This window comes from Ictalurus punctatus, chromosome 1 (assembly GCF_001660625.3).
Source record: "Ictalurus punctatus breed USDA103 chromosome 1, Coco_2.0, whole genome shotgun sequence".
In the NCBI taxonomy this organism is placed as follows: Eukaryota; Metazoa; Chordata; class Actinopteri; order Siluriformes; family Ictaluridae; genus Ictalurus; species Ictalurus punctatus.
This window is the reverse complement of record NC_030416.2, coordinates 5,263,651-5,291,634: the sequence shown is the minus strand read 5'-3', so window position 1 is coordinate 5,291,634 and position 27,984 is coordinate 5,263,651. Positions and strand designations below refer to the sequence as shown.

The 27,984-nt window shown below is 40.0% G+C and overlaps 1 protein-coding gene across 2 annotated transcripts; it reads right to left on the bottom strand.

The window, feature by feature from the left end:
• Positions 1-3,871: 3,871 nt before the first annotated feature.
• LOC108264948 (NLR family CARD domain-containing protein 3) lies at positions 3,872-19,352 on the bottom strand. Of its 2 annotated transcripts, none has more exons than XM_053679647.1 (11): positions 16,653-19,352; positions 16,212-16,272; positions 14,472-14,588; positions 14,006-14,122; positions 13,733-13,814; positions 13,393-13,597; positions 11,506-13,273; positions 9,614-9,790; positions 5,084-5,257; positions 4,735-4,911; positions 3,872-4,456 (listed from the first exon to the last, which is right to left on the bottom strand). In XM_053679647.1, the coding sequence occupies exons 2-11, from the start codon at positions 16,262-16,264 to the stop codon at positions 4,417-4,419; spliced, it is 2,910 nt and encodes a 969-aa protein (XP_053535622.1). In that variant the 5' UTR covers positions 16,265-16,272; positions 16,653-19,352; the 3' UTR covers positions 3,872-4,416. The 2 variants fall into 2 exon arrangements, with proteins under 2 accessions (XP_053535622.1, XP_053535625.1); XM_053679650.1 differs by having other exon boundaries at positions 13,733-13,796.
• Between the last annotated feature and the right edge of the window lie 8,632 nt (positions 19,353-27,984).

The following is a 27,984-nucleotide window of genomic DNA, read 5'->3' as shown; positions in this document are numbered from 1 at the left end:
CTGCTTTATGCTAAATTCTCTGTGGCTGAAAAGCGGATTACCTCATTTGTTGTCACTCAGATGGATTACTGTAATGCCGTTTTAGCCGGAGTTTCTAAGTCCACAATCAACAAACTGTAATACGTACAAAACTCTGCCGCCAGGATCCTGACGAGGACCAGGAAATGTGATCATATTACTCCTGTTCTGGAGTCCTTGCACTGGCTCCCGGTCAGGTTCCGTGCCGATTTTAAGATCATGATGTTGACATACAAGGCATTACATGGCTTGGCTCCTCATTACTTTTCTGGTTTATTAATCCCTTACACCCCAAATTGCAGACTGCGCTCCTCACAGTGTAATCTGTTAACTATTCCACATACACACTTATAATCTATGGGTGACAGGGCTTTTTCTGTCTCTGCTCCTTCATTTTGGAACTCTCATCCTCATGAACTCAGGGAAGCTCAGACCTTTGGCATTTTTAAAGCTCAACTTAAGAGACACTTTTTTAAACTTGCATTTGACTGCTGATGTCTACTTTTATTATTATTATTATTATTAACGTTGTTATTCTTTTTAACTTTTATATGTTTTATTTTTCTGTGTACTGCTTATTTTGTGTACAGTGCTTTGAGAAGCTGCTTTTAAAGGTGCTTTATGAAATAAAGTTTTTTTTATTACTATTATGATTATGATTATTATTATATACCTAAATTCTTTAAAATAGCAGTTATCAAGCCCCTGATTTAAAAAACCTGACTTTGACCCCTGTCAATTGTCCAGTTATAGGCCAATAACAAATCTCCCCTTCCTCTCCAAGACCGTAGAAAAGGTTGTAGCACAGCAGTTATGCTCATACCTACATAGGATCAAATTCATCAAATGTATCAGTTAGGACTGTCAATTTATAGATGTAAATGGTGACTTCTCTACATATACTAAGGTAAAGTTTGGTGTTCGCAAGGTTCTGTTTTAGGCCCACTTCTCTTTTCTTTATATATGCTACCTCTGGGTAAAATTATTTGCAAACATGGAATTAGCTTCCACTGTTAAGCTGATGACACACAGCTGTAAGTTTCAGTAAAGCCAGATGATAGACACCAGCTTAATAATGTTGTGGAATGTGTGATGGGCATTAGACACTGGATGCTTGTTAACTTCCTTTTACTGACAAGACAGTAGCTACACGTACATGTATAGCTACATGTAGCTAGAAATAAGCTTTCTGATCACATAATAAGTCTGGATGGCCTTTCTGTTTCACCATGTGCAGCAGTAAAAGATACACACCCCCAGACTTATAACCCCCAGCCTCCCTGTTGAGCTATACATGTTACTCCTGCTGCCTGATGAGATTCCTGCCTTCCTTCTGATGCCCTACTTCTGCTTGGAACTTCCTTCACCTGAAGACAACTTGCTGCTGCTAAGGATGGCCCCACATGGATAGACTAAAGATCACCATTGCTGTGGATGCTACCATACCGACACCCTAAAGATGATTCTGGATATTCTTATTTGGACAGCCTAAAGCAAGCACTTGCCATAAAACAGTTCACACTCAAGTTGAACAATCACTGAACAATGCAAAATTCACCCAGTTACTATAGACTTAAAGTTACAATTCTAATGAAATAAAAATATATTATTCTGATGCTCAAATTCAAGATCTTTTCAACAAATGTAGCATTGTGTGATTCTATATTATACAGCTATGGATGAGTAATGACTCATAATTGCACTAATTGTCGTCACCCAGATGAGGATGGGTTCCCTTTTGAGTCTCCTTCCTCTCAAGGTGTCTTCCACTTTCATGGTCATTGTATCTTAAGTAGCTAAATTCAGCTTGATATTTTATTGCTACTGGATAATGGCTTTGTGGTGCATTTATTATAAAGCCAGGATAAATCAACAGATTGGAATGGTTAACATGAGTATAACCATTTAATTACTTGAATTAAAAAAAGGTTCTGTTGCTATTTCTGAACAGTGGTTAAAGGTTAACACACACCTTGAATATGGACTCCATATTACTTTTGTGAGTGATTTTTGATTCATTATTCAGGGATCTGTAAACACACAAAACATGACATTTAACAAGTATACAACATATCCATAAAGTTATCATGGATCTCCTCCAAACTCTGAGTGCTGCATGCTGAAGCGTGCAAAGCACTCTTCTGCATACATATGTCTTGTTTACATTACCACATGTTTAAGTTTTGGGTTCTGTCCTGTCTAGGCCCCTGTAATGTTATTTGCTGTTTCCTTCATGTGTCTATCACTCGCAGCTGTTCCCTTTTCCCCCTTGATTAGTACGTCTATTTATACCCTTATTTTTCTGTATCATCATGTTGTGAAGTATCATTCAGTGTTTCACTTCTTGATCCTTGCTGAGCAGTTTTCCTCTGTTTCTATTGTTTTGAGTTTGCTTGACTATTCATCTGTTTTTGATTGAAGTCTTTTTCCCCATCTAAGCTGTTTGCTCATCACTTGACCTATGCTTCTTTTTTTTTGATACTGTCTCAGCCGGTAATTTTGGATTTGTCTGCCTGCCTCTCAATAACATGACAGAATACTGTGCCTGTAACATGGATGCAGCAGGAAGGTCAGAGGTCAGAGGAGATTTACACCAGGATGAACATGCCTCTGTCACGATTCCACCTTGAAGCAGCGTACTCTAAGCGCGAATGCGCGAGCACCTGCTTTTCCGTTGTTGACTGTAATGACATCTGGACACGCGTGTTTTGTTTATGTTTCTGTCTCCTCCCTGTTCTGTCATTGGCTGGGATTTCACGTGGGTCTGAATTGCTCTCAGCTGCTAGCGGTTTCGACGCTGATCATGTCCGCATATATACTGCGCGCCTCCCAGCACACAACGCGGAAGATTATCTTAGAGTTAGTTAAATTCGTATCGCAGTCTCGTTCCATGTTTAGAGTTAGTTCGCGCTGGATTATCCGCTTCCAGTTCCTCGTCATAGTTCGTTTCTTGTTTTGTTTATCGACCCTGTTTTCCGTGACCACGACCTAGATTCCTGCCTTGCCCCATGTATGCCTGTTTGCCAATCGCCTGACCTCTTGCATGTTTGTGGATTACGTTTTGGATTTGTCTGCCTGTCTCTCTGTCAAATAAACAACTGTTCATCCTGCACTTGCATCCGTCCTATCTCTGCTCCGTCACGATTAGTGACACATAAATATTACCTAAAACACCATCAGATTTTCACACCAGTCCCAACAGTAGAGAAAGAGAACCCAATTAAACAAATGAGTCAAAAATATTATATTTGGTCATTTATTTATTGAGGAAAATGATCCATTATTACATATTTGTGAGTCTGTGAGTGGCAAAAGTATGTGAACCTCTAGGATTAGCAGTTCATTTGAAGGTGAAATTAGTGTCAGGTGAAAATCTGATGATGTTTTAGATCATACTTTTGTAGATATGTAGAAATTTCTAAAGTGTTCATAAACTTTCAAGCACCATTGTACTGTATATCAGAACATTAATATCTGAATGTGTGTGTGAGTGTGTAGGGCTGGTATATACAAAGCCTCTCACAGCAAATTTTTGGTCTTAAATTCTTAGTGATCAGTAAATGTATTAAAAATGTCCTTTCGCTAAGAGTTATAAAATAATATATTTTCACTTTCAGTTTGAATCTGTCACTCAACACAGGGCATTTTAAAATATTCTAAGTCTTCAAAAATGTTTCAATGTCTAAATCCTTATGGTCACAAGGGAAGTTGAACAACTGTACAACACACATAAATACACTAATTATCTTAATTATTGAACATATTATGCTATACGTTTCATATTACTGAACACCTACACTATATAATATGCACACTAAAATCTAATACACACACACACACACACACACAAAATCAGGTTGCCTGAATTTTTAAATAGAATTTATTTTAATTGATAATTCAATATGCATTAATATGTGAATCATTTAAGCATAATTATTTACAAAAGAAAATTACCCAAATTATACATCTGTATCAGCACCAGTAGGAAATTATAATTATATACAACTTAATCTATTGGTACACTTCTTCAGTTAAAACCCATTGTAAAGCTTTGTACGGAGACAAATCTAAATTAAAAGGCACATGATATGTACAATAAGGTTCTGTTTTGCTGTTAAAAAGAAAAGATTCATTACTGTTCAGTTTATATATTGTAGCTACATGATATTAGATTACACAGATGTAAGTTTACTTTATAGGTTTACATCTCTGATTGTTTGTAAACATGAAACAGGGGTGAAAAATAAAGCTCTGACAGGTGCATTCTTACATGCACCATCTGATATACCAGAATAAAACAATATAAAAGAAAAAACTTCATTATCAGTAAATGAGAAAAGTAAAACATTAAAGTTTCAGTTGTTCTTTAAAACACTTTGCACTGCATTGTGTTTATCCTCATAATCGTCTGCGTCTAAGACAAAAAAACTGTTCCAACCTGTACATGAAGGGGAAAAGGCAAGAATCACTCAAACATTTATAGTGAAACACTCACCCAAACACATCATACTGTGTGTGTGAGTGTAGAATCTTAAAAAGAAAAATTAAGCATTTCCTGTGTTTATAGTACAAATACACAAAGTAAATGATCAACTAATGGATGATTAAATGAAATAGTACAACACCGAGTTTATTCTACATGCAAAGATATAACCACAATGAATACTCACACGTGTGTGTGAGGGAGTAAAAAAAGACAGTAAATCAGTAACTCACTGTAGTTTCTCCAGTTTACAGTGTGGATCCTTCAGTAGATCAGAGAGCAGCTTAATTCCTGATTCTCCTGGTTCATTCCAGTACACATCAAGTTCTCGCAGGTGTGATAAGGGGTTTGACCTCAGAGCTGAATCCAGAGCAACAAAGCCTTCACCTGTAATACTGCAGCCTACCAAACTGTACACACACACACACACACACACACACAGACACACAAACAAAAACACACAACAATTTTGCTTTATTAGTGCTGCTTGATTAAAATTATGCTCATCAATAGACAAAATGTAATTTAAAATAGCCATATGACAGAAATACAGGATCCACAGTGTGAAAGTGATGATCTGACCTCAGTTTCTCCAGTGTACAGTGTGGATTCTGCAGTCCTGCAGAGAGCAGTTTCACTCCTGAATTCCGCAATTTATTATAACTCAGGTCCAGTTCTCTCAGTCTGGAGGAGTTTGAGCTGAGAACTGAGGACAGAACTTTACAGCTTTCCTCTGTGAGCATACACTCACGCAGACTGGGAGAGAAATTATGATACATCAGAACACTGATGCCTGAATGTGTGTGTGTGTACAGCATTTATCAGCATTTATATGCATTGATGTCACTTTCCTGCCGGAAAACACCCCCTCGGCCGGACTGAGTGGCAAAACATCCAGCAAAATGGCTGGCTTTAATAGGGGAAGCTGCAAAAACGCTAGTATAACTAACGATTATCAGCTTAAATTAAAGGCAGTTGCACTCGACAATGACCCTTACAGCTTGCCCAAGAACCTGTGGTCCATGGATATTGGCATGTGTCCAGAAATCGGTGTTCCCGACATTTATATGTACATGATTTTGATGCTGGGGAAATACACTAAGCAAAGTCTGAAGGCCGTGACGAGTTCCGGCTACCATGACATCACATGCATACCCTCTATTCCAGTGCATATAAACACTTCGACTTTACACACATAAGGTCTTAACTTTGTGCACATAAATATGAACAAAATATAAGTTTTCATAAGCATGCACAACAAATGAACATTAGTACTTTTAGTACTAATTAGTACAAAGCTGTTGTTGGCAGTCACAGCTTCAAGACATCTACAGTAAGAAGTAATTAGCTTTGTGTACTCATTAATTACCCCAGGTCATGGGGGACTGATGGATTTGTAATTTCAAATTCCTCCATAAAGTTGCAGTGGGATTCAGGTCAGGAGATTGGCAAGGCCTTCTGGAGTTAATTTGGATATGAGGTTGTTTTCGTTGTTGTTTTTGTGTTGAAATTTTCAACATTCAGTATCTTGGCTGATTCTGGCTAATTCTGCATATTTGCTGTTACTTTCTGTAACTGCTTTACTCTGAATAGGGTCCTGGTGGATCTGGAGCCTACCCAGGCTCACTGGGTGTGAGATGGGAATATAACCTGAATGAGACACCAGTCCATCACACGGCACCATTTACATACAGTATCTCACAAAAGTGTATACACCCCTCACATTTTTGTAAATATTTGATTATATATTTTCATCTGACAACACTGAAGAAATGAGACTTTGCTACAATGTAAAGTAGTGAGTGTACAGCTTGTATAACAGTGTAAATTTGCTGTCCCCTCAAAATAACTCAACACACAGCCATTAATGTCTATACCGCTGGCAACAAAAGTGAGTACACCCCTAAGTGAAAATGTCCAAATTGTGCCCAATTAGCCATTTTCCCTCCCCGCTGTCATGTGACTTGTTAGTGTTACAAGGTCTCAGGTGTGAATGGGGACCAGGTGTGTTAAATTTGGTGTCATCGCTCTCAGACTCCCTCATATTGGTCACTGGAAGTTCAACATGGCACCTCATGGCAAAGAACTCTCTGAGGATCTGAAAAAAAGAATTGTTGCTCTACATAAAGATGGCCTAGGCCATAAGAAGATTGCCAAGACCCTGACACTGAGCTGCAGCACAGTGGCCAAGACCATACAGCGGTTTAACAGGACAGGTTCCACTCAGAATAGGCCTCGCCATGGTCGACCAAAGAAGTTGAGTGCATGTGCTCAGCATCATATCCAGAGGTTGTCTTTGGGAAATAGACGTATGAGTGCTGTCAGCATTGCTGCGGAGGTTGAAGGGGTGGGGGTCAGCCTGTCAGTACTCAGACCATACGCCGCACACTGCATCCTGCATCGAATTGGTCTGCATGGCTGTCGTCCCAGACGGAAGCCTCTTCTAAAGATGATGCACAAGAAAGCCCACAAAAAGTTTGCTTAAGACAAGCAGACTAAAGACATAGATTACTGGAACCATGTCCTGTGGTCTGATGAGACCAAGATAAACTTATTTGGTTCAGATGGTGTCAAGCGTGTGTGGCGGAAACCAGGTGAGGAGTACAAAGACAAGTGTGTCTTGCCTACAGTCAAGCATGGTGGTGGGAATGTCATGGTCTGGGGCTGCATGAGTGCTGCAGGCACTGGGGAGCTACAGTTCATTGAGTGAACCCTGAATGCCAACATGTACTGTGACATACTGAAGCAGAGCATGATCCCCTCCCTTTGGAGACTGGGCCACAGGGCAATATTCCAGCATGATAACGACCCCAAACACACCTCCAAGACGACCACTGCCTTGGTAAAGAAGCTGAAGGTGAACATGATGGACTGTCCACGCATGTCTCCAGATTGAGCATCTGTGGGGCATCCTCAAACGGAAGGTGGAGGAGCACAAGGTCTCTAACTTCCACCAGCTCCGTGATGTCATCATGGAGGAGTGGAAGAGGACTCCAGTGGCAACCTGTGAAGCTCTGGTGAACTCCATGCCCAAGAGGGTTAAGGCATTGCTGGAAAATAATGGTGGCCACACAAAATATTGACACTTTGGGCCCAATTTGGACATTTTCACTTAGGGGTGTATTCACTTTTGTTGCCAGCGGTATAGACATTAATGGCTGTGTGTTGAGTTATTTTGAGGGGACAGCAAATTTACACTGTTATACAAGCTGTACACTCACTACTTTACATTGTAGCAAAGTGTCATTTCTTCAGTGTTCACATTAAAAGTTATAATCAAATATTTACAAAAATGTGAGGGGTGTACTCACTTTTGTGAGATACTGTACATTCACACAGCCATTCACACATAGGGGCAATTTATCTAAACAAATCCAACCAGAGAACCTGGAGAAAACCCAGACAGACACAGGGAGACATACACAGAAGCTCATATCTCAACAAGAACTTACAGTGAGGGAAAAAAGTATTTGATCCCCTGCTGATTTTGTACGTTTGCCCTCTGACAAAGAAATGATCAGTCTATAATTTTAATGGTAGGTTTATTTGAACAGTGAGAGACAGAATAACAACAAGAAAATCCAGAAAAATGCATGTCAAAAATGTTATACATTGATTTGCATTTGAATGAGGGAAATAAGTATTTGACCCCCTCTCAATCAGAAAGATTTCTGGCTCCCAGGTGTCTTTTATACAGGTAACGAGCTGAGATTAGGAGCACACTCTTAAAGGGAGTGCTCCTAATCTCAGCTTGTTACCTGTATAAAAGACACCTGTCCACAGAAGCCATCAATCAATCAGATTACAAACTCTCCACCATGGCCAAGACCAAAGAGCTCTCCAAGGATGTCAGAGACAAGACCTACACAAGTCTGGAATGGGCTACAAGACCATTGCCAAGCAGCTTGGTGAGAAGGTGACAACAGTTGGTGCGATTATTCGCAAATGGAAGAAACACAAAAGAACTGTCAATCTCCCTCGGCCTGGGGCTCCATGCAAGATCTCACTTCGTGGAGTTGCAATGATCATGAGAACAGTGAGGAATCAGCCCAGATCTACACGGGAGGATCTTGTCAATGATCTCAAGGCAGCTGGGACCATAGTCACCAAGAAAACAATTGGTAACACACTACGCCGTGAAGGACTGAAATCCTGCAGCACCCGCAAGGTCCCCCTGCTCAAGAAAGCACATATACATGCACGTCTGAAGTTTGCCAATGAACATCTGAATGATTCAGAGGACAACTGGGTGAAAGTGTTGTGGTCATATGAGACCAAAATGGAGCTCTTTGGCATCAACTCAACTCGCCGTGTTTGGTGAATGCTGCCTATAACCCCAAGAACACCATCCCTACCGTCAAACATGGAGATGGAAACATTATGCTTTGGGGGTGTTTTTCTGCTAAGGGGACAGGACAACTTCACCGCATCAAAGGGACGATGGACGGGGCCATGTACCATCAAATCTTGGTTGAGAACCTCCTTCCCTCAGCCAGGGCATTGAAAATAGGTCGTGGATGGGTATTCCAGCATGACAATGACCCAAAACACACGGCCAAGGCAACAAAGGAGTGGCTCAAGAAGAAGCACATTAAGGTCCTGGAGTGGCCTAGCCAGTCTCCAGACCTTAATCCCATAGAAAATCTGTGGAGGGAGCTGAAGGTTCGAGTTGCCGATCGTCAGCCTCGAAACCTTAATGACTTGGAGAAGATCTGCAAAGAGGAGTGGGACAAAATCCCTCCTGAGATGTGTGCAAACCTGGTGGCCAACTACAAGAAACGTCTGACCTCTGTGATTGCCAACCAGGGTTTTGCCACCAAGTACTGTCATGTTTTGCAGAGGGGTCAAATACTTATTTCCCTCATTAAAATGCAAATCAATTTATAACATTTTTGACATGCGTTTTTCTGGATTTTTTTGTCGTTATTGTGTCTCTCACTGTTCAAATAAATCTACCATTAAAATTATAGACTGATCATTTCTTTGTCAGTGGGCAAACGTACAAAATCAGCAGGGGATCAAATACTTTTTTCCCCTCACTGTATTTGGATGAAACAAGAACTCAGTTGCACCAATTAAAAAAAAAATATTTAAGAGTAAAAGTGATTTTACTTCAGTATCTCCAGTGTACAGTGTGGATTCTCCAGTCCAGCAGAGAGCAGCTTCACGCCTGAATCCTGCAGTTCATAATTGCGACTAAGGTCCAGTTCTCTCAGACTAGAGGAGGATGAACCGAGAACTGAGGACAGAACTCTACAGATTTCCTCTGTGACTATACACTGAGACAGGCTGGGAGAGAAATGATGACATATCAGAACACTAACTTCTTAAAAACAAAAATATTATTACAATTCTACAGTTGTATGCAAAAGTTGACATATTTTGTTGTAAAAAGTTACTGTACTTTATATTTGAAAGAATTAGTAATGCTAACTGTTGCATGAGTAAAAGTTTGGATATCTTTTCAGTTGTATAGTTTCAGAACTAAATTAACTTGAGTCTTAACCGACTTATTAATAAGGACAAGAATTATGATCGGAAATAACAGTTTCAGAGTGTAAGAAATTCTCTGACTGTTCAACCATTCTGCTAACACTCAACAACCATGGGCTCCTCTGATGCAATGAGGATCTGAAAATGTAATTGATGCCTACAAAGCAGACATTTATGAAAAGACATCAACATGCTTTCTGTTTACAATTGTGACTGTCCAGAATGTTACTAAGAAATGGCAGTTAAGAAGATCAGTGATCCGTGTATGCTACAGAAAGGCAAAATAAACCCCCCACTAAAGACATGCAGGAAGGATTAGCTGAGACAGCTGAGTGGTGCTGAACTGTTGTACTCCCTAGGGTTGCTTCCACAAACATGATCTGCATGGAGGAATCTGAACTTCACTCTCAGCATAGTTTTCAATGGTGCTATAAAACATTCCTCCATCCACAAAGCTGCATGAGCCAAAACTTCAAATATGGCATAATCCTAATCAATCTTTAAATCTTCCTTGTATACAATTTTACTTTACATTCTGATGGTCATCTGTCTGTACCCTGTGAGCACTGAAATCAGTAATTACTCTCTCAGTTAAGCTGATTTGATTGACAATAACTGGGATAGAAGCTAATCAGTTTACCTACTATTACATATTAATATACCACCAGTAAAAAGTATACTCATGGTCAGTAGTAACAAATCCCATTCAATGCATAGAAGCGTGCATACACTGTTCACACATAAAACTATGTATATGCACATTTATTATTAAATGTTTATTATTATTATTATTATTATTATTATTATTATTATTATTATTATGCATCCTAATTTCTCCATCTGGGGATTAATAAAGTATTATCTTATCTTAAAAAATGAGTATAATATATACTAATATATGGGGATAATATATATATAATTTTATACCATGGTCTGTCTCGATTCTGACTGGCTGGAAATTATGTGTTCAAAATGTAGTGCACAGGTAGTTCCAGTCGGTTTAATCACAGTTCTAAATTAATGCCCATGCCTATAAACACCTGTAACCATAGTAACATACAGTTACAATTTCATACGGTAGTTAAACTCACAGTTTCATTATTATTAGAGACCTGGCACAGATGCAGGTAATTCACACACGTGCAGTCTCTCTCTCTCTCTCTCTCTCTCTAATAACTATTTATTATAATTCCTTTAAATAACTGTTATCTTATCATACTACTTTATCTCTGTATATGATTTAGAGCAGACAGAATTCTAGATCTAACGACCCGTAAATAAAATAACTAATGAAAATTAATCCTTTCAGTCAGATGTTGCACTGCAAACATCAATAACAGCTTTAACTTGTCAGTGCTGGCAAGTGACCATGGTATAAGTGGGATAGTTCATGGCTAGGTGTGAGCTACACCATTTTAATGCACTCCGCTTCGTGTCAGGTTGTTCTGCACATGGAATTCATTAGAGTTACAACAAAATAATAAAACATTTATGAAATAAAAATTACTCACTTTGCCTTTCTTGATGCTTTCATGACTGGTATCAACCTCAGAAGACATTCATCTGATCTGTCATATTTCCTCAAGTCAAACTCATCCAGAGTCTCTTCTGAGTTCAGCAACACAAACACAAGAGCTGACCACTGAGCAGGAGAGATACGGATTCCATTAAGACACCAGTCATCTCTTCTGTTCAGGTAATGTTGGACTTCCTGCTCTAGAGAATGATCATTCAGTTCATTCAGACAGTGGAACAGATTGATGGATTTCTCTGGAGATGGATTCTCTCTGATCTTCTCCTTAATGTACTCAACTGTTTCCTGTTTGTTGTGCGAGCTGCTTCCTGTCTGGGGCAGTAGGTCTCGTAAGAGAGGCTGACTGGACTCCAGGGAGAGACCCAGAAGGAAGCGGAGGAACAGGTCCAGGTGTCCATTCTCACTCTTTAAGGCCTTGTTCACTGCACTCTTCAGGAAATCAGACATGTTTGACTTGGTGAAAAGATCAGACAGATCAGTGGATTGGTGTTCTGTTAGATTTCTGCTGATGAAGGAGAGAAATGTGTATAAAGCAGCCAGAAACTCCTGAACACTCAGATGTACAAAGCTGAACACCTTCCCCAGATGAATCCCAAACTCCTCTCTGAAGATTTGGGTACACACTCCTGAGTACACGGAAACTTCTCTGACATCAATACCACACTCTCTTAGGTCTTCCTCATAGAAGATCAGGTTTCCCTTCTCCAGCTGTTGGAAAGCCAGTTTTCCCAGTGCCAGGATACTCTCTCTGGTCTGCTGAGGATCAGGGTCACATTTCTGATGGTACTTTTGGTCCTTGTGTTTGATCTGAATGATTAGGAAGTGTGTGAACATTTGAGTCAGAGACTTGGGGATCTCTCCACTCTCTGCGTCACCCAACATTCTCTCTAGAACAGTGGCTGAGATCCAGCAGAAGACTGGGATGTGGCACATGATGTACAGGCTTCTTGAAGACTTCATGTGCGTGATGACTTGATTGGACAAGCTCTGATACCTGATCCTCTTCCTGAAATACTCCTCTTTCTGAGGATCACTGAACCCTCGTACCTCTGTTACCAGGTCTACACACTCAGGAGGGATCTGATTGGCTGCTCCTGGTCGAGAGGTTATCCAGAGGAGAGCAGAGGGAAGCAGATTGCCCTTGATGAGGTTTGTCAGCAGCACATTCACTGAGGCTGACTCTGTTACATCACACAATCTCTCATTCTTCTGGAAATTTAGAGGAAGTCGACACTCATCCAGACCATCAAAGATGAACAGGACTTTGTTGATCTCATAGTCTATTAATCGTAATTCTTTTATTTCTGGGAAAAAGTGATGAAGGAGATCCATCAGACTGAGATTTTTCTGCTTCATCAGATTCAGCTCTCTAAAGGGAAGTGGAAACATGAAGATGATGTCCTGATTTGCTTTTCCTTCAGCCCAGTCCAGAATGAACTTCTGCACAGAGACTGTTTTTCCAATTCCAGCAATTCCTTTAGTCAGCACTCTTCTGATGGACTTGTCTTTAAAGAGGTCATTACATTTGATGGGTGTCTCCTGTGCTGCTGGTCTCCTGGACGCTGTCTCAATCTGTCTCACCTCATGTTCATTATTGACGTCTCCTCTCCAACCCTCTGTGATGTAGAGCTCTGTGTAGATCTCATTCAGAAGTGCTGAGCTTCCAGGCTGTGAGATTCCTTCGTTAATTCTTTTACATGTCTTACTCAGACTGGATTTGAGTTTTTGACTACCACAGGTGAGTTCTAATAAAAAGAAGAATACAATTATGTGCATATCATATTTAATGTCAATACTGATATATTGATCTGCTGATGATATATCTTGATTACTAAATTGATGTTATAAACCCATGAACTCTTACTGTTCTGCAGTGTGTCAGCGAGATCTGTGTGGTTCATCTTATTCAGGAAGTGTAGTGTGATCTTCAGCACTCCCTCTCTGACACTGCTCTGATCCTCCTCATCTTCCACCTTCCTATCAGAGCATACTGGGTAATCTGGACTCAGGAGCTTCTTAAATCTCTTCAGCTCATTCCTTAACAGAGTGACGACTTTGTGCTCCAGCTCCTGGATAGAAATAAAGTTTATAATAAAAGCTCAAACAATGTCATTTATCAGAGGGATATACATGATTCTGAGAGATACATTTCTATTACTGGTAGATTACTGAAATATAAAGAAAAGTTATACACACACACTCACCGTAAATACAGCCTCCAACTCATCTGTGCAAATTATTTTTGATTTCTTTGTCCTGCTTTGTGGTCTGTGAACAAATAAAACACTGAGAAGATTTTATTGCATAATACATTTTTTTTTATAGATATTTAACACTATCACATATAATTGCTTATTCATTACATTTTCTTTCTTTCTTTTATTTATAAAAACATAATACAGTTATACAGTTAATACAGTTTAATAAGGTGGGACTAGGAGTGAGACACATCGCCATTATAATAAGTCTATACTGACCTCAGATTAGTAGATCTGTCTGTGTCTGAGAACAATGGTGGTGGATCTATTGACTCATCACTCTTCATAGACACACTGCTGGGTTCAGGTGAATCTAATCTCTTACCCTGAATCAGACTAGAGCAAAATGTTGTTGAACCAAATAGAAGTAGAACACTTAGTGTGGTATACAACACATAACTGGCATCTTAAGTCAAGGCAAAATCCACATGACAGAGTCAATAGCTGAAATTATAACAAGCATGAGAACCATTTAATTAAAATGAAGCAATTAAGCATGAGAACCATTTAAATTATACAATTGAAATTAATAACCATTATTTAAATTAATAACCATTTAAATAATACAATTGTTTTTTTTTTTTTTTTTTTTGATGTTGCCTTTTCATGATGTGCACAATTCATGACTATGGAATACATGCTTACCCTTACTTGCTCAATGATTCCTTCTGCAATTTATCCTTACCTAAATTCAGTAGCAGAATTTCTGTCTCCAAACAATGGTGGTGGGTCTATTGACTCATCACTCTTCATGGACACACAGCTGGGCTCAGGAGAGTCAAAATTCTTACCCTGAATTAGACTAAACACACACCACAAACACTAAATACCTCATGAATCATGAATTTTTATCATCATTACACAGTTTTTCTTTGTTTCTCTGTAATGTAACTGGTTTGATGGTTGTGGCAGGTGTGGGTGGGGTTTAGTGGGAGTCTGCTGTGGGGAAAGGGTTACTGTTGCATATCTTGTGCTTATTATTTCTTCATGCGAGAGAGAGAGAGAGAGAGAGAGAGAGAGAGAGAGAGATGTTAAAGCTGCTAATAAAGCTCAAATTAATTTTCACCATGAGTTTGCTATGTCTGGAGTTTAATTAGATGTCTCTCATATAATGGTATGTTGTTATACCATTATACATATGCTGACTTGGAGATATCATTAAGTTCCTGTGATGTAGTTCCTTTCTTTGAATCATTTCCCAGGAGATTCTTGCCTGTTTCAGCATTTAAACATTTTTACCATCAATAAATTCTTCACTATTCTGCATCATTATTGTTTGCATTATTTTTTTCTCTCTCTCTTTCACTTCCATTTCTTTTTTCAAATAACACTTTTTTTCATTTACAGACTGCAAACATAGGCTCTTTCCAGAAACTAATAGCTAATAGCTGATATTGTTGATCAGTGTAGATTAGTTAGCATTCTGATGGAGAAGAATGCCGCATCAGAGATGCACTTCTAGACACTAAAGTCTAGCAAGAGTGAGAGCAGCATTGTTTTGGTAGGGGAAAGTCTGGGTGGTTTAAGCAAAGGTAGTAAACCACCAACTCTGGCATTAGACCCCTTACAGCACACTGAATGACTAAACTCTGTAGCTTAGTTACAAAGGCAAAGCTAATGCTAAGGCTTGCCCATGGGAGCAGCAGTTCTCTCCATTTCATGGGTCCAACAGTTTGCTCTCTTCAGTGAACACCTACTGAGCTAGGCCTTTAGGGGGCTGCAGCAGCCTTAGTTAGGTGTACAGTATACCAGGCGCCAGGGTGCCAGACATTGGAGGTAACCTTAGGGTCTTAGGAAAGCACAGGTTCTCCTGTGAGGAGGCATTGCAGTTTTTTAGAATGATATTGTGGACATTATACAAAATACTGATATTCAAATTTTATTTGTCACCCATACACAGTACGATATGTAGTCATTTTTACTGTCCATGACATAAAATAGAATTTACATAGACTAAAATTTACTTGTATACAGTTAGGAAAAGTGCCTTTAAAAAGTATTTTAAAAAAAATTAATGTATGGATATAAAGATGAGTGGCAGCAACAGTCTGACTATAACTGGGATAAAATGCAGATATCTGCAGTTGTTTGTGCAACATTTTAACTGAGGTAAATGTATTGAAATGAAATTGTCCACATATATAGTAAATATTTATAAATACAGGTTAATACAGGGTAAAGTGGTTGCTGAAGATGAATGAATTATAGGAATGTAGGTGATGGGGGTGTTGTGTAAGCACGTCATGTCCAAGTCATGAACTTAAATATACTTATATACTGTATATCATAAGTATATAATTGACAAACATCCACTTATAATTTCACAATATCTGAAATTTTATCTTGCTGCAATGACTTTAACAACATTTTGAAGACCACCTCAAGTTTATGTTTTGTTACGTTTCCTGAGTCACCCTTCACTTACCTCTTGTCTTTCTTTGTGTCCTGTTCCCCAGAGACACTCATTTTGGAGGTCATGTTTTACACTTATAAACATGAAAACACACACACACACACACACACACACACACACACACACACACACACACACACACACACACACAGATTAGATTAAATTCAGTTTAATCTCTGACTCAAACTGACAAAATAGTTACATTAATTCTACTACATTACTTTCTGTAGTTTCATTTTTACTACATTTGTAGAACATTTTGTAGACGTGTTTACTGCAGTCCAACATGGGTGTGTTAAATCTAACTCTGTATCATCACACGGTTCACTTACAGGTATATCAAGTCCTACAGTAAACTGTGTAAGTTACAACTTCAGTAAAAATCAACTAAACTGTTCATCTAGTGTAGATTCATAACATTCACATATTATAGCTTTAGATTTAGATACTTACTGTATTTTTCTCCTCAAAACTTTTACAGTACTATCGTCACTAAATGCAGTTTCACTTTTACTTGAACTGGGTCGACTGGTTTAGTTAAAATAATTTTTAGAGCAGGAGGTGGAGTAAATAAACACACACACACACACACACACACACACACACACACACAAAATTAAGTTTTTTGACTTATGGTTTTAACACGAGTGAATTTTCTGTTTTATCATTTCTAACACAAAACTGGTGTGTGTGTGGGTGTGTGTGTGTTCACAACTACCTCTATAATTGTAAAAGACCGACAGGAAGAGGCTACATTATATTTGCATAAAGAATGCTGTATGGCAACCTCAGGAAAAGTGCTGGGAACAACACCAACTGTCATTAAAGACTGTATCAACCTCTCCAAATCAATCAACACTGTTACCAGTAAGTTCTTTTGGAATGTTCTGTTTAAATTTGATAAATCACATGATCACAGGAGGTCATGTAACTCTTTTCTGTCAACTCATGAGCGAAACAGCGGTATGTCCTGGCTCCTGTCCTCTTCAACATCTCATGCTTATGCGTCATCCATCTTCCCCACAAGGAGCTTCCCTATGAATGGGAGCCTGTTCAACACCAGGAGGTTTCAAGCATACTGATAAGGATACAAGTATATTCTTGTGGCTTTCTCTCCACGGGATGCCATAGTTGCCAGAACTTGCAACAGTATAGGGCTCTCGGTTAACACCTCCAAAACAATTGATCTATCATTCGAGTAATGGAGCACCACACACACTGCCATTCTTCAAAATTAGCCATAAATCACTTATTGTCCTGCACATTTATAACTGGACACTAAAATGTTTTTGTGTACAGAATCCATTACCTTTTAAAGAAATACAGAATAATGTAAGCAGCATTTACTATCAGGGTGGGAACATTACCTCTTTCTCACAGTACACTGGTGTTCCATTCCAATTGAGTAACTGTTAAACCTCAATAGTCTTTGCATAGCCATAATCCATCCTCTTTCTTTTAGACAAAGAATAAGTTGGCTAATGCAGGTGATGTTGAGGGGCAAATGTACCCATGTTTCAGAGCCTCCTCAACATATTTGTTCATGGCTTGGGTTTCCTTAATGTACAAGGGGTAGATGTTAATTATACAGCGCATAGGGAAGGTTTTCAGAGCCTTTCAGGTCTTCCACATTTTGGAATGTTTGAGACAAATCTTACAGTTGTTGGCTCAAATTTAGCCTATTACCCAAAAACATTTAAAACTCAACTTAGAAGCCAATACTCACATCTACCTCTGAGCCCAGTTGGAGATAGAAAAAATACACCAGCCATGAGTGAGAAGAAGCAAGGGTCCAGCTTTATTGTTCCATTCCACCACACGAGATCCACACCGATGAGAATTCTCAGAAGTGATCCCCCTACCCTGAGCTTAAGCTCCAGTATTTATACTGTATTTACACACTAGATAACCCATATGTTTCCAGAAAAGGCCTATTTCACTTACACATAGAATCAGAACCCAGGCATTTCTAATAACCCAGAAAATAAAAACCCAGAGTTTTGAATTACCCAGAGAATCAAAAAACAGGATTCTCAATTACCTAGGGAAATAAAATGACGTAGACAAGACGACTAAACAACCGGGAGGGACCTTGGTCTTATCGTTATCTCGGGGGGGGGGGGGGGCAGTTTGACCCACCCTTATAACTGGCTCTCTTCATGGTTCTCTAAAAATTAAGGCTTTCCTTGCGAGACGAGAATCTTCATCATCTGAATCATGAGTAAGTTATATTTTTCCTGTATTTCTCGTTTATAATTCATTTTCATATTTGCACTATATTTCTTATTTTATATATTTTTATACTACTTGAAAAACGGTTTACTGTACTTCCAACTTCTTAATATCATTACAGTTTTACTGTCCTGCATATCCTACTATTCTGTTTTTTTTTTTATAGAGTTTCTCTATTACTATAAGATATTATTAAAGTTATTCATGTATGTGTATGTGAACGAGAGAGTGTGTGTGTGTTGTGTCTACTTGCCCGCCCTTGACTGTACGAGTGTGTGTGTGTGTGTGTGTGTGTGTGTGTGTTTAGCACTCCTCAGCTCGTACACTTCTTTCGACTTTTTGACTAACAACCCATAAAGATCTTTAAAGTGTTTCACCACTCTATCCACCTCTGACTAAAACCGCTTCTGTATGTCTAGGTGCCGGTGCCCGTCGTCAGTCCCTTCTCTCTCCGTTACTGGACCTGGATCTGGACCTCCCTTATGTTTATTTTATGACATTTTTTATCCACAACATTTCCCCCTCTGAGGCTATGAAGCCTCATACAATACCTTAATTAAGCGTGGAGGAACTGATTCTGCCGCACCCCATGGCCGTCCCCCGCTAGCTGTCGGAGGATTACTCTAACGAAGCCATAATCCTTGCGCCCGTCCCCGTACTCAAATGGGTCCCTTACATTAACCACTTCTACGCAACACTGATCCGAACAGGAGCTGAGGAGGTTTTGTAGACCTGGTGGGAGACGTGCTAGTGTTGTGCGCCCCGGGGTCTCATAGTAGATTGGCAGCTGGAGAATGGGCCTTAGGACCCGCCTACATCCACTTGCCGGACATGTGTAGATGTACCTAGCCATAACTCTTAACCCTTAACCCACTTCTCCTTTTAACTATGTGTGTGTGATATATATATATATATATATATATATATATATATATATATATATATATATATATATATATATATATATATATATATATATATATATATATATATTTCGAATCTAACTACCTTGATTATACTTTGTTTGCCTACATCGATTATAAGTGTGATTAACTGAGTTCCCCTAATCATTCATTACTACTACTGCCGTACGTATGAGTGGCCACTACAGTAACTAACTACTTGATCTACACGTCCCTATTTTTCTCAACTAGGCCTGTCAGCCCACAGTTTTGTATTTGTCGGGACCTGCAGATTCTTGCTTCCCCTCAAAACCCAAACCCCAGTCTTTCGCAGTCAGGGGTGGGCGAAAAAACCTCTTATGAGGAAAAATTCCCACCCTGCCAGCACCATGTGCTCGGCAGCACCATTATACTTTTCTGTGCCTGATTGCATCATATCACAAACATTTTATAACAATACTTGACAGTCTGTTGTATGCAATATCTCTCTGTATGCTGGTTGTCTTCAGCTCAAGCACTTTACGTACTGTAGAGAGCCACCCTTTGGGGAGAGGTTAGGCTAGCACGTACACCCAGGGTATGGATCTTCACATCTTCTCATCCTGTCTGCCACTGACTTGAGAGTTCTAGGATAGCAGAACCCCCCGTTGACGGCAGCTTCGTACACAGCAGCTTCGTACCGGACCTGTGTTCCCCACCATCTCATCATTGGAGAAGCATCCTCCGGGGGTCGCATGTCCTTGTAGTCGCTGTTGCCTTGTAGGTAGCATTCTCTCGCTGCTCCAGGACTCCCACCTCCGGGTGAACACCTCCGGGTCTCCTACCTCCAGGTGAACACCTCCCCCCGTTGAGGCGGTGACGCCTCACACATAACACTGCACTCAGCTCTGTTCCTGTGAATATATAGCTCCATACATAATAGTTAGTGGTCTCATATGTTTTTGATTCATCTGCAATTACTCCAGCGGCAGTCCATCATAAGGAACAGACACAGACATGGGTCGACCCGTAAGCATTTCATGCGGTGTTAGATACATATGCTGTTAGTCTGCATGTTATAGGTCATTAGTGCAAGAGGTAGAGCATCTATGAACTATGTTTAGTATCAGCACAAATTACGTCAACTTGAGATGGTATGTCAGATCTGGGACCTATCCCAGGTCATGGAAGAAATTTTCAAGCACAAATATCACACTTAGATTATCCTCCACCGTTGCCTGCAAGTACAGAGACCATTCCTCTACCTTCCCCCTCGCACACTGGCTAAGATCATGGGCATCTGTAATACATACAGCAAGAAGTGCAGTCAGAATTCAATTAAACTATTTGTTCGATAAGTGGCGTTCCAATTTTTTCCTAGAATCTCATTGCATTCAAACAACTCCAAACAGACGACACAATCCATGGGCCTAAACGTCAGTATTTATATTTTTTAACAATTCTACCCTTAACCAGGTTGCATTCTTTAGTGATAGACTTCAATTCAGCCAATTGGGCAGAACAGGGTGTTCATAATGTTTGTGAAATTTCAGACCCAAAACTTTTAAGCTCAAGGAAATACGAATTTCGGCTGGGCAATCGTGAGTGTTCTCAGTGACTGGCCCCACAGAATTAATTACACCATTACAACACTACAGTTGGTAAGTTAGGCACACTAACAGGTTTAAGAATTTTAGTTCGGGTGGCACATCGATTAACCCCATATCCCCATATCATGTTCTTTCAAAATAGAAATGACCTGGTGTGATAAACGTAAGATCGATGTGTGAGAGAGCAATTTTCCCAATGATCCGCACTAAGAGAGCCTCTCCAGCCTGGCAATCCTTGTGCCACCAAATCCAATGTTTTCAATACATAAACTACAGCCCTGTAAGCGCCCCATTCTCCTGAGCCGGGACCCCCCCCAGCAGCACCCCCCCCTTTTCAGTCACATGTAAGACACAGTCTTTGTTGTAGTTTGTCAGTCATAGTACAGGTGCAAAGCATAGGTCCATTCAATGTCAGGCTTGTCCAAAGAACACCCGGATCTCAGGATGTTGTCCTTTAGTGAGCAATCAGTGATCCACTGCAGACCATACTTGATAACGTCCAGGAACATTTGTTGTGGGGCGGAGGATGACCCCAATCATGTCCTGAAGGCCTTGGGAGCGTGCAAGGGAGTCTATGACCACAGAGGAGTACACCACAGGGAGCCCACAGCCCCCGAAGGAGACGCTTCCAGGTGTACTACTAATCTAGGCATGTTAAGTAACGGCCTTGAGCTCTCACATGCAGTCACCTGGGAAAAATTGCTGATCAATAATAATATCATGTGGAGTGGAATTACAGTTATAGGTTACAATTGGGACATCTCTATATCCATCATACTATAAATAATGGTTACTGGGTGGCTTGGTTGTATCGCAAAACTTGTCACTTTTGTTATCACAGATTGCTGTAATAATGCTAGACTAAGTGGGCATGTCCTTTCATCCTTTTTCTGAGGATCGAAGATATTGTTTACAGGACAATAGTATTGGAAAGTGGAGACAGACAACTGGGAACACACAACTGCAAAACCCATCATTAAATGTTCAATTTATGCATCAGATCTAGGCCTTAAAACGGGGAATATTTATCGTGATTTACTATACCCTGATTTTAATAAAGCAGGAAGCTATTAAAAACAATTCAAAATGAGGAGTTCAGTTTTTAACGTGTTAAGACTTCTGATGTGCACCGATCACTCAAGCCCAATATAAACACATCACAAGGCCCTAATTGTGTGGAGTCTGTATTTCTAAACTTAGCAGTTGATATTATTTCATCTCTTTTAATTTATCGTTTTAATCTTCTATTAGACAACGGGGTTATACCAAACCTTTCAAAATCAGCTCTCTCAATTATTTATTTATTTTATTTTATTTCTTATTAAATCAGGGACATCCAACTATATTTGATCATTACAGTCCAATCCTACAGCCTCCTGTCCCTTGTAGAAACCCTTTTCAGTGAATCGTTCACGTTATCAGTCTGCAAAAAGTCTAAGGTCATATAAACATATCAGCACAACTGTTGTTTTGAAAGTCTTAAAACAATGTCACGGTACCCTCTGCACTTCCCTGTCTGTTGATTTAGAAGAGGCTCCCAACCCAGTGAATCAGGAAATATTGCTGCAGAGATTAAATACTGTCATTCATGACAATTAAATGTTGCTCACTTTGGAGGAATGTGAATATGTATTTAACTTAGTCTAAATTTAAAATTTATCACCTGTGAGCTTTGTTTCAATTTACCACCAAGTTGTTACCTCGGCTGAGCGCCCAATTGTAAGAAGCATAAGATTCGTCCGATAATTTTATCCATTTCATTTAAACTGTATTTGACCATATTAAGGTAGTGTTAAATCTACTCAGATCACAAACCACATTTCCCATCCTTCACTGCGGTCCATAAACATGGCTGGCTGCCATGGACTGCAATTCCCAGATCACACACACCTGCATCCAGTTCTCAGCTGCTGTATAATGTATTATCAATTCAATTCACTTCACAGGTTGTGCAGTATGTCCTCCCTTTCTCGAGTTTGTGACCACTGCTTTGTATTATTTAAATATTGTAACTCGTATACTTTATATGACATATCCATAGCACACCGTATAGCATATGTTTATATATATATATATATATATATATATATATATATTAATAGTCGTGCACACACACTAGTACCCCCACGCGCGCGTAGCGAGGCGCACACACACGTACCCCCACGCGCGCGTAGCGAGGCGCACACACACGTACCCCCACGCACGCGTAGCGAGGCGCGCACACACACTAGTACCCCCACGCACGCGTAGCGAGGCGCGCACACACACTAGTACCCCCACGCACGCGTAGCGAGGCGCACACACACTAGTACCCCCGCGCGCGCAGCGAGGCGCACACACACATATCACATCTGTAACAGGCGTACAACACATTACAAAGAATTTAAAATGTGCAGACTACTACTGCCATCTGATCTTACTAATTACATATCATTGGACATATCCAGCATTTAAAGAGAAAACATGCAGAAATTATTCAGCATTATACAACATGAATACCACACGCCAGAAGAATTCGCATTTACGCTGCTTAAGATATTGTATAGACACGTACCCGTATAGGAATCACCGATACACAAATTAGTTATACTCCAGCTCTTGTTAGCGAGTCAGTTCATGAAGGTAGACTGCTCTCTAAAACCAAATGTTTAGGCTCAACATTATCTCAACAGGGAGGATGTGACCTAGCCTGATACGGACCACATTGTGATCAGCCAGAGACTGTTACCTCGGGTCGGTTTTACTTTTCAGGGTGTTTTTTTTTTTTTATTTATTAATATCACTCAAAACGAACAGGTTCACATGTCAGCTGATCAATTTTATGATTAGTCAGGCACAGACAGACAGACAGACAGACAGACAGACATACACTTTGACTTTAATGTAGAGCGTGAGATAACTAAAGGATTGGAAAAAGGGGAAAAAACAAATCTCTCGCACGCGCTCGGTGGTTTAGATAACCGTCACCATGGAACTCAAAACACATTCATTCAGTTTCCAAACAGGGAAACGCACCGAATTCAAATTAAAATGAAAAGAATGATTTGGAGCTCCGGCGCGCATGATTCTGACCAGCCACAATCTATATATAAACTTCCAACTAGTTTTTCCACATTATTTAAAAGGAATTTAAATGTTATGTACTTAATTACCATAATTGTAAACACAATTTTTATAATTTACTAACTTCAAGTTGTATAACAAAAGTTACTAAAATACTACAAATATTATACCTAACATCTTTGCAGGGATTTATAGACACGGCACTGAATGAAACGAGCAATATAGACAAATCATTATTATTATTATTTTTATCTCTCTGCTTACACATCATAAAAGAGAAATCCTTTATTATAACTTAATTTATGGAATATAAATGAAAGGTCCAAATGGACTTTCTCCTCCACATTTGGAGCGTCTGACTCATTCATTTCTCAACAATGGCTTCTGGGGCCTGAAAATGCACACTTCTTTTCCGCCTTCAGTCTTCCTTTTTCCCCTGGATCACACAATCTGGGAATATGCTGTTTTTATATATTACAGGTCTAGAAGTTCTGATTTACACAACGGGCAGTCGAACAGATGTCTAAAATATGTGCCATTGGCGTGAATGCTCCCCAAAATTTTTAACACACTTATTACAGCAGATATTGATATCAAATTAATTATAAACACACACAGTCTAGCCGACTCACCGAAAGTATGTACCAGATTCCAAACATTCAAAGACCGCAAGATATCTCACAATGCTCCGCATTACCAAGCTCACTCAGAAGAAGACACACACACACACACCGAATTGTCTTACCTTTTTCCCCCTTTCTTTCTTTTTTTTTTTTTTTGTCCTTCCACACAGACGCACAGATAAGAACAGACAGGAACACACACATACACCCCTCCTTTCTATCAACAACGCCGGCAAGCTCCCATACACACATTGTATTCCACATTATTACACTTATTTATGTTACTACATGAAGTTTTCAAAGTATAAAGCACCTACATACCAGCTCCGTATGCATGAAGCTTACAGTCATACAAATTAAATCCAACTTTCTCCAAAAAAAATTCTTTTCTCTAAATCTTATCCAATACTTTAGGTATGGAGCTCATGTTCAGAGCACTAATAAATACTTTTTCCCTGTCTCCAAAACTTACACGCTCTCACACCACACTCATATTATAAGCACATATATAAGCACACACATTTGTTAGTACACATTCCATTCATACACCGGGCATGCTGTATTGCACGACCCGGACCTGGGCCCAGGATTTATTCCCCTCTCTATCCAGCCCTGGAATCTAATCTAATCTAATCTATCTATCTTTTATCTAATCTTTTATCTAATCTTTTTCCAGCGGTATTAGGGGTCCCCACCAATGCAGCCGCCACTAGTCTGCTAGTCTAGTAGCCGGTATCTGGGGTCTGAGGCCTCATTTTCCACCTGCTTTCTATCCCCGCCCTGGAGTATTTCTCTATTTCTCTTCTCTTTTTTTCTACCTTTTTTCCCCTTCCTCCAGCGGTATTTCAGGACTTTCACTCACACAACACATATACCATTTCTTTATTACAATTATAAAAAGTACATTCTACAATCTACACTTCTCTTACCTCTTCTCAAAAAAAAAAAGTATTTGATCCCCTGCTGATTTTGTACGTTTGCCCACTGACAAAGAAATGATCAGTCTATAATTTTAATGGTAGATTTTTTTTTTTAACAGTGAGAGAGAACAACAAGAAAATCCAGAAAAACACATGACAAAAATGTTATAAATTGATTTGCATTTTAATGAGGGAAATAAGTATTTGACCACCTCTCAATCAGAAAGATTTCTGGCTCCCAGGTGTCTTTTATACAGGTAACGATCTGAGATTAGGAGCACACTCTTAAAGGGAGTGCTCCTAATCTCAGTTTGTTACCTGTACAAAAGACACCTGCCCACAGAAGCAATCAGTCAGTCAGATTCCAAACTCTCCACCATGGCCAAGACCAAAGAGCTCTCCAAGGATGTCAGGGACAAGATTGTAGACCTACACAAGTCTGGAATGTGCTTGGACCATTGCCAAGCAGCTTGCTGAGAAGGTGACAACAGCTGGTGCGATTATTCGCAAATGGAAGACACACAAAAGAACTGTCAATCTCCCTCGGCCTGGGGCAAGATCTCACCTCGTGGAGTTGCAACGATCATGAGAACAGTGAGGAATCAGTGCAGAACTACACGGGAGGATGTTGTCAATGATCTCAAGACAGCTGGGACCATAGTCACCAAGAAAACAATTGGTAACACACTACGCCGTGAAGGACTGAAATCCTGCAGCGCCCGCAAGGTCCGCTGCTCAAGAAAGCACATACATGCCCGTCTGAAGTTTGCCAATGAACATCTGAATGATTCAGAGGACAACTGGGTGAAAGTGTTGTGGTCAGATGAGATCAAAATGGAGCTCTTTAGCATCAACTCAACTCGCCGTGTTTGGTGAATGCTGCCTATAACCCCAAGAACACCATCCCTACCGTCAAACATGGAGATGGAAACATTATGCTTTGGGGGTGTTTTTCTGCTAAGGGGACAAGACAACTTCACTGCATCAAAAGGGATGATGGACTGGGCCATGTACCGTCAATTCTTGGGTGAGAACCTCCTTCCCTCAGCCAGGGCATTGAAAATGGGTCGTGGATGGGTATTCCAGCATGAAAATGACCCAAAACACACGGCCAAGGCAACAAAGGAGTGGCTCAAGAAGAAGCACATTAAGGTCCTGGAGTGGCCTAGCCAGTCTCCAGACCTTAATCCCATAGAAAATGTGTGGAGGGAGCTGAAGGTTTGAGTTGCCAAACGTCAGCCTTGAAACCTTAATGACTTGGAGAAGATCTGCAAAGAGGAGTGTGACAAAATCCCTCCTGAGATGTGTGCAAACCTAGTGGCCAACTACAAGAAACGTCTGACCTCTGTGATTGCCAACAAGGGTTTTGCCACCAATTACTAAGTCATGTTTTGCAGAGGGGTCAAATACTTATTTCCAACATTAAAATGCAAATCAATTTATAAAAATTTTTTACATGCGTTTTTCTGGATTTTCTTGTTATTCTGTCTCACTGTTCAAATAAATCTACCATTAAATTATGGACCGATCATTTCTTTGTCAGTGGGCAAACGTACAAAATCAGCAGGGGATCAAATACTTTTTTCCCCCTCACTGTAAAATGGATTCAATGACCCACCCCCCCACCCCCATCAATCTACACACAATACTCCACAATGACAAAGCAAACAGTTTTTTGAATATTTGTACATTTGTGAAAAATAGCGAGAGAAGTGATACATTTACAGTTACATTAATTCATTTGTGGCAGTGGGAATGTCATGGTCTGGGGCTGCATGAGTGCTGCCGGCACTGGGGAGCTACAGTTCATTGAGGGAACCATGAATGCCAACATGTACTGTGACATACTGAAGCAGAGCATGATCAGTATGCAGTATGCCAGCATGATAACCACCCCAAACACACCTCCAAGAAGACCACTGCCTTGGTAAAGAAGCTGAGGGTGAAGGTGATGGACTGGCCAAGCATATCTCCAGACCTAAACCCAATTGAGCATCTGTAGGGCAACCTCAAACGGAAGGTGGAGGAGCACAAGGTCTCTGACATCCACCAGCTCCGTGATGTGGTCATGGAGGAGTGGAAGAGGACTCCAGTGGAACCTGTGAAGCTCTGGTGAACTCCATGCCCAAGAGGGTTTAGGCAGTGCTGGAAAATAATGGTGGCCACACAAAACATTGAGGGGTGTACTCACTTTTGTGAGATAGTGTGTGTATGTATATATAACTTAAAAAGCTTGTGTAACAAATCAGTTAACTGTCACGTAAAGTAGGCGCAGGACAGAAGCAAGTGCAGGTATGGCAGTTTAATCAAACAGTTCAAAGTACAAAGGATCAGTCAGAAAAAAAGTCCAAGACAGGCTAGGGTCAAACGATCAGGCAAATAGGTTGAATGAGGCAGAGCAGAGAATCGAGGTCAACAGGGTAAACAATGTCAATAACCAGAAAAGCAAACACAAG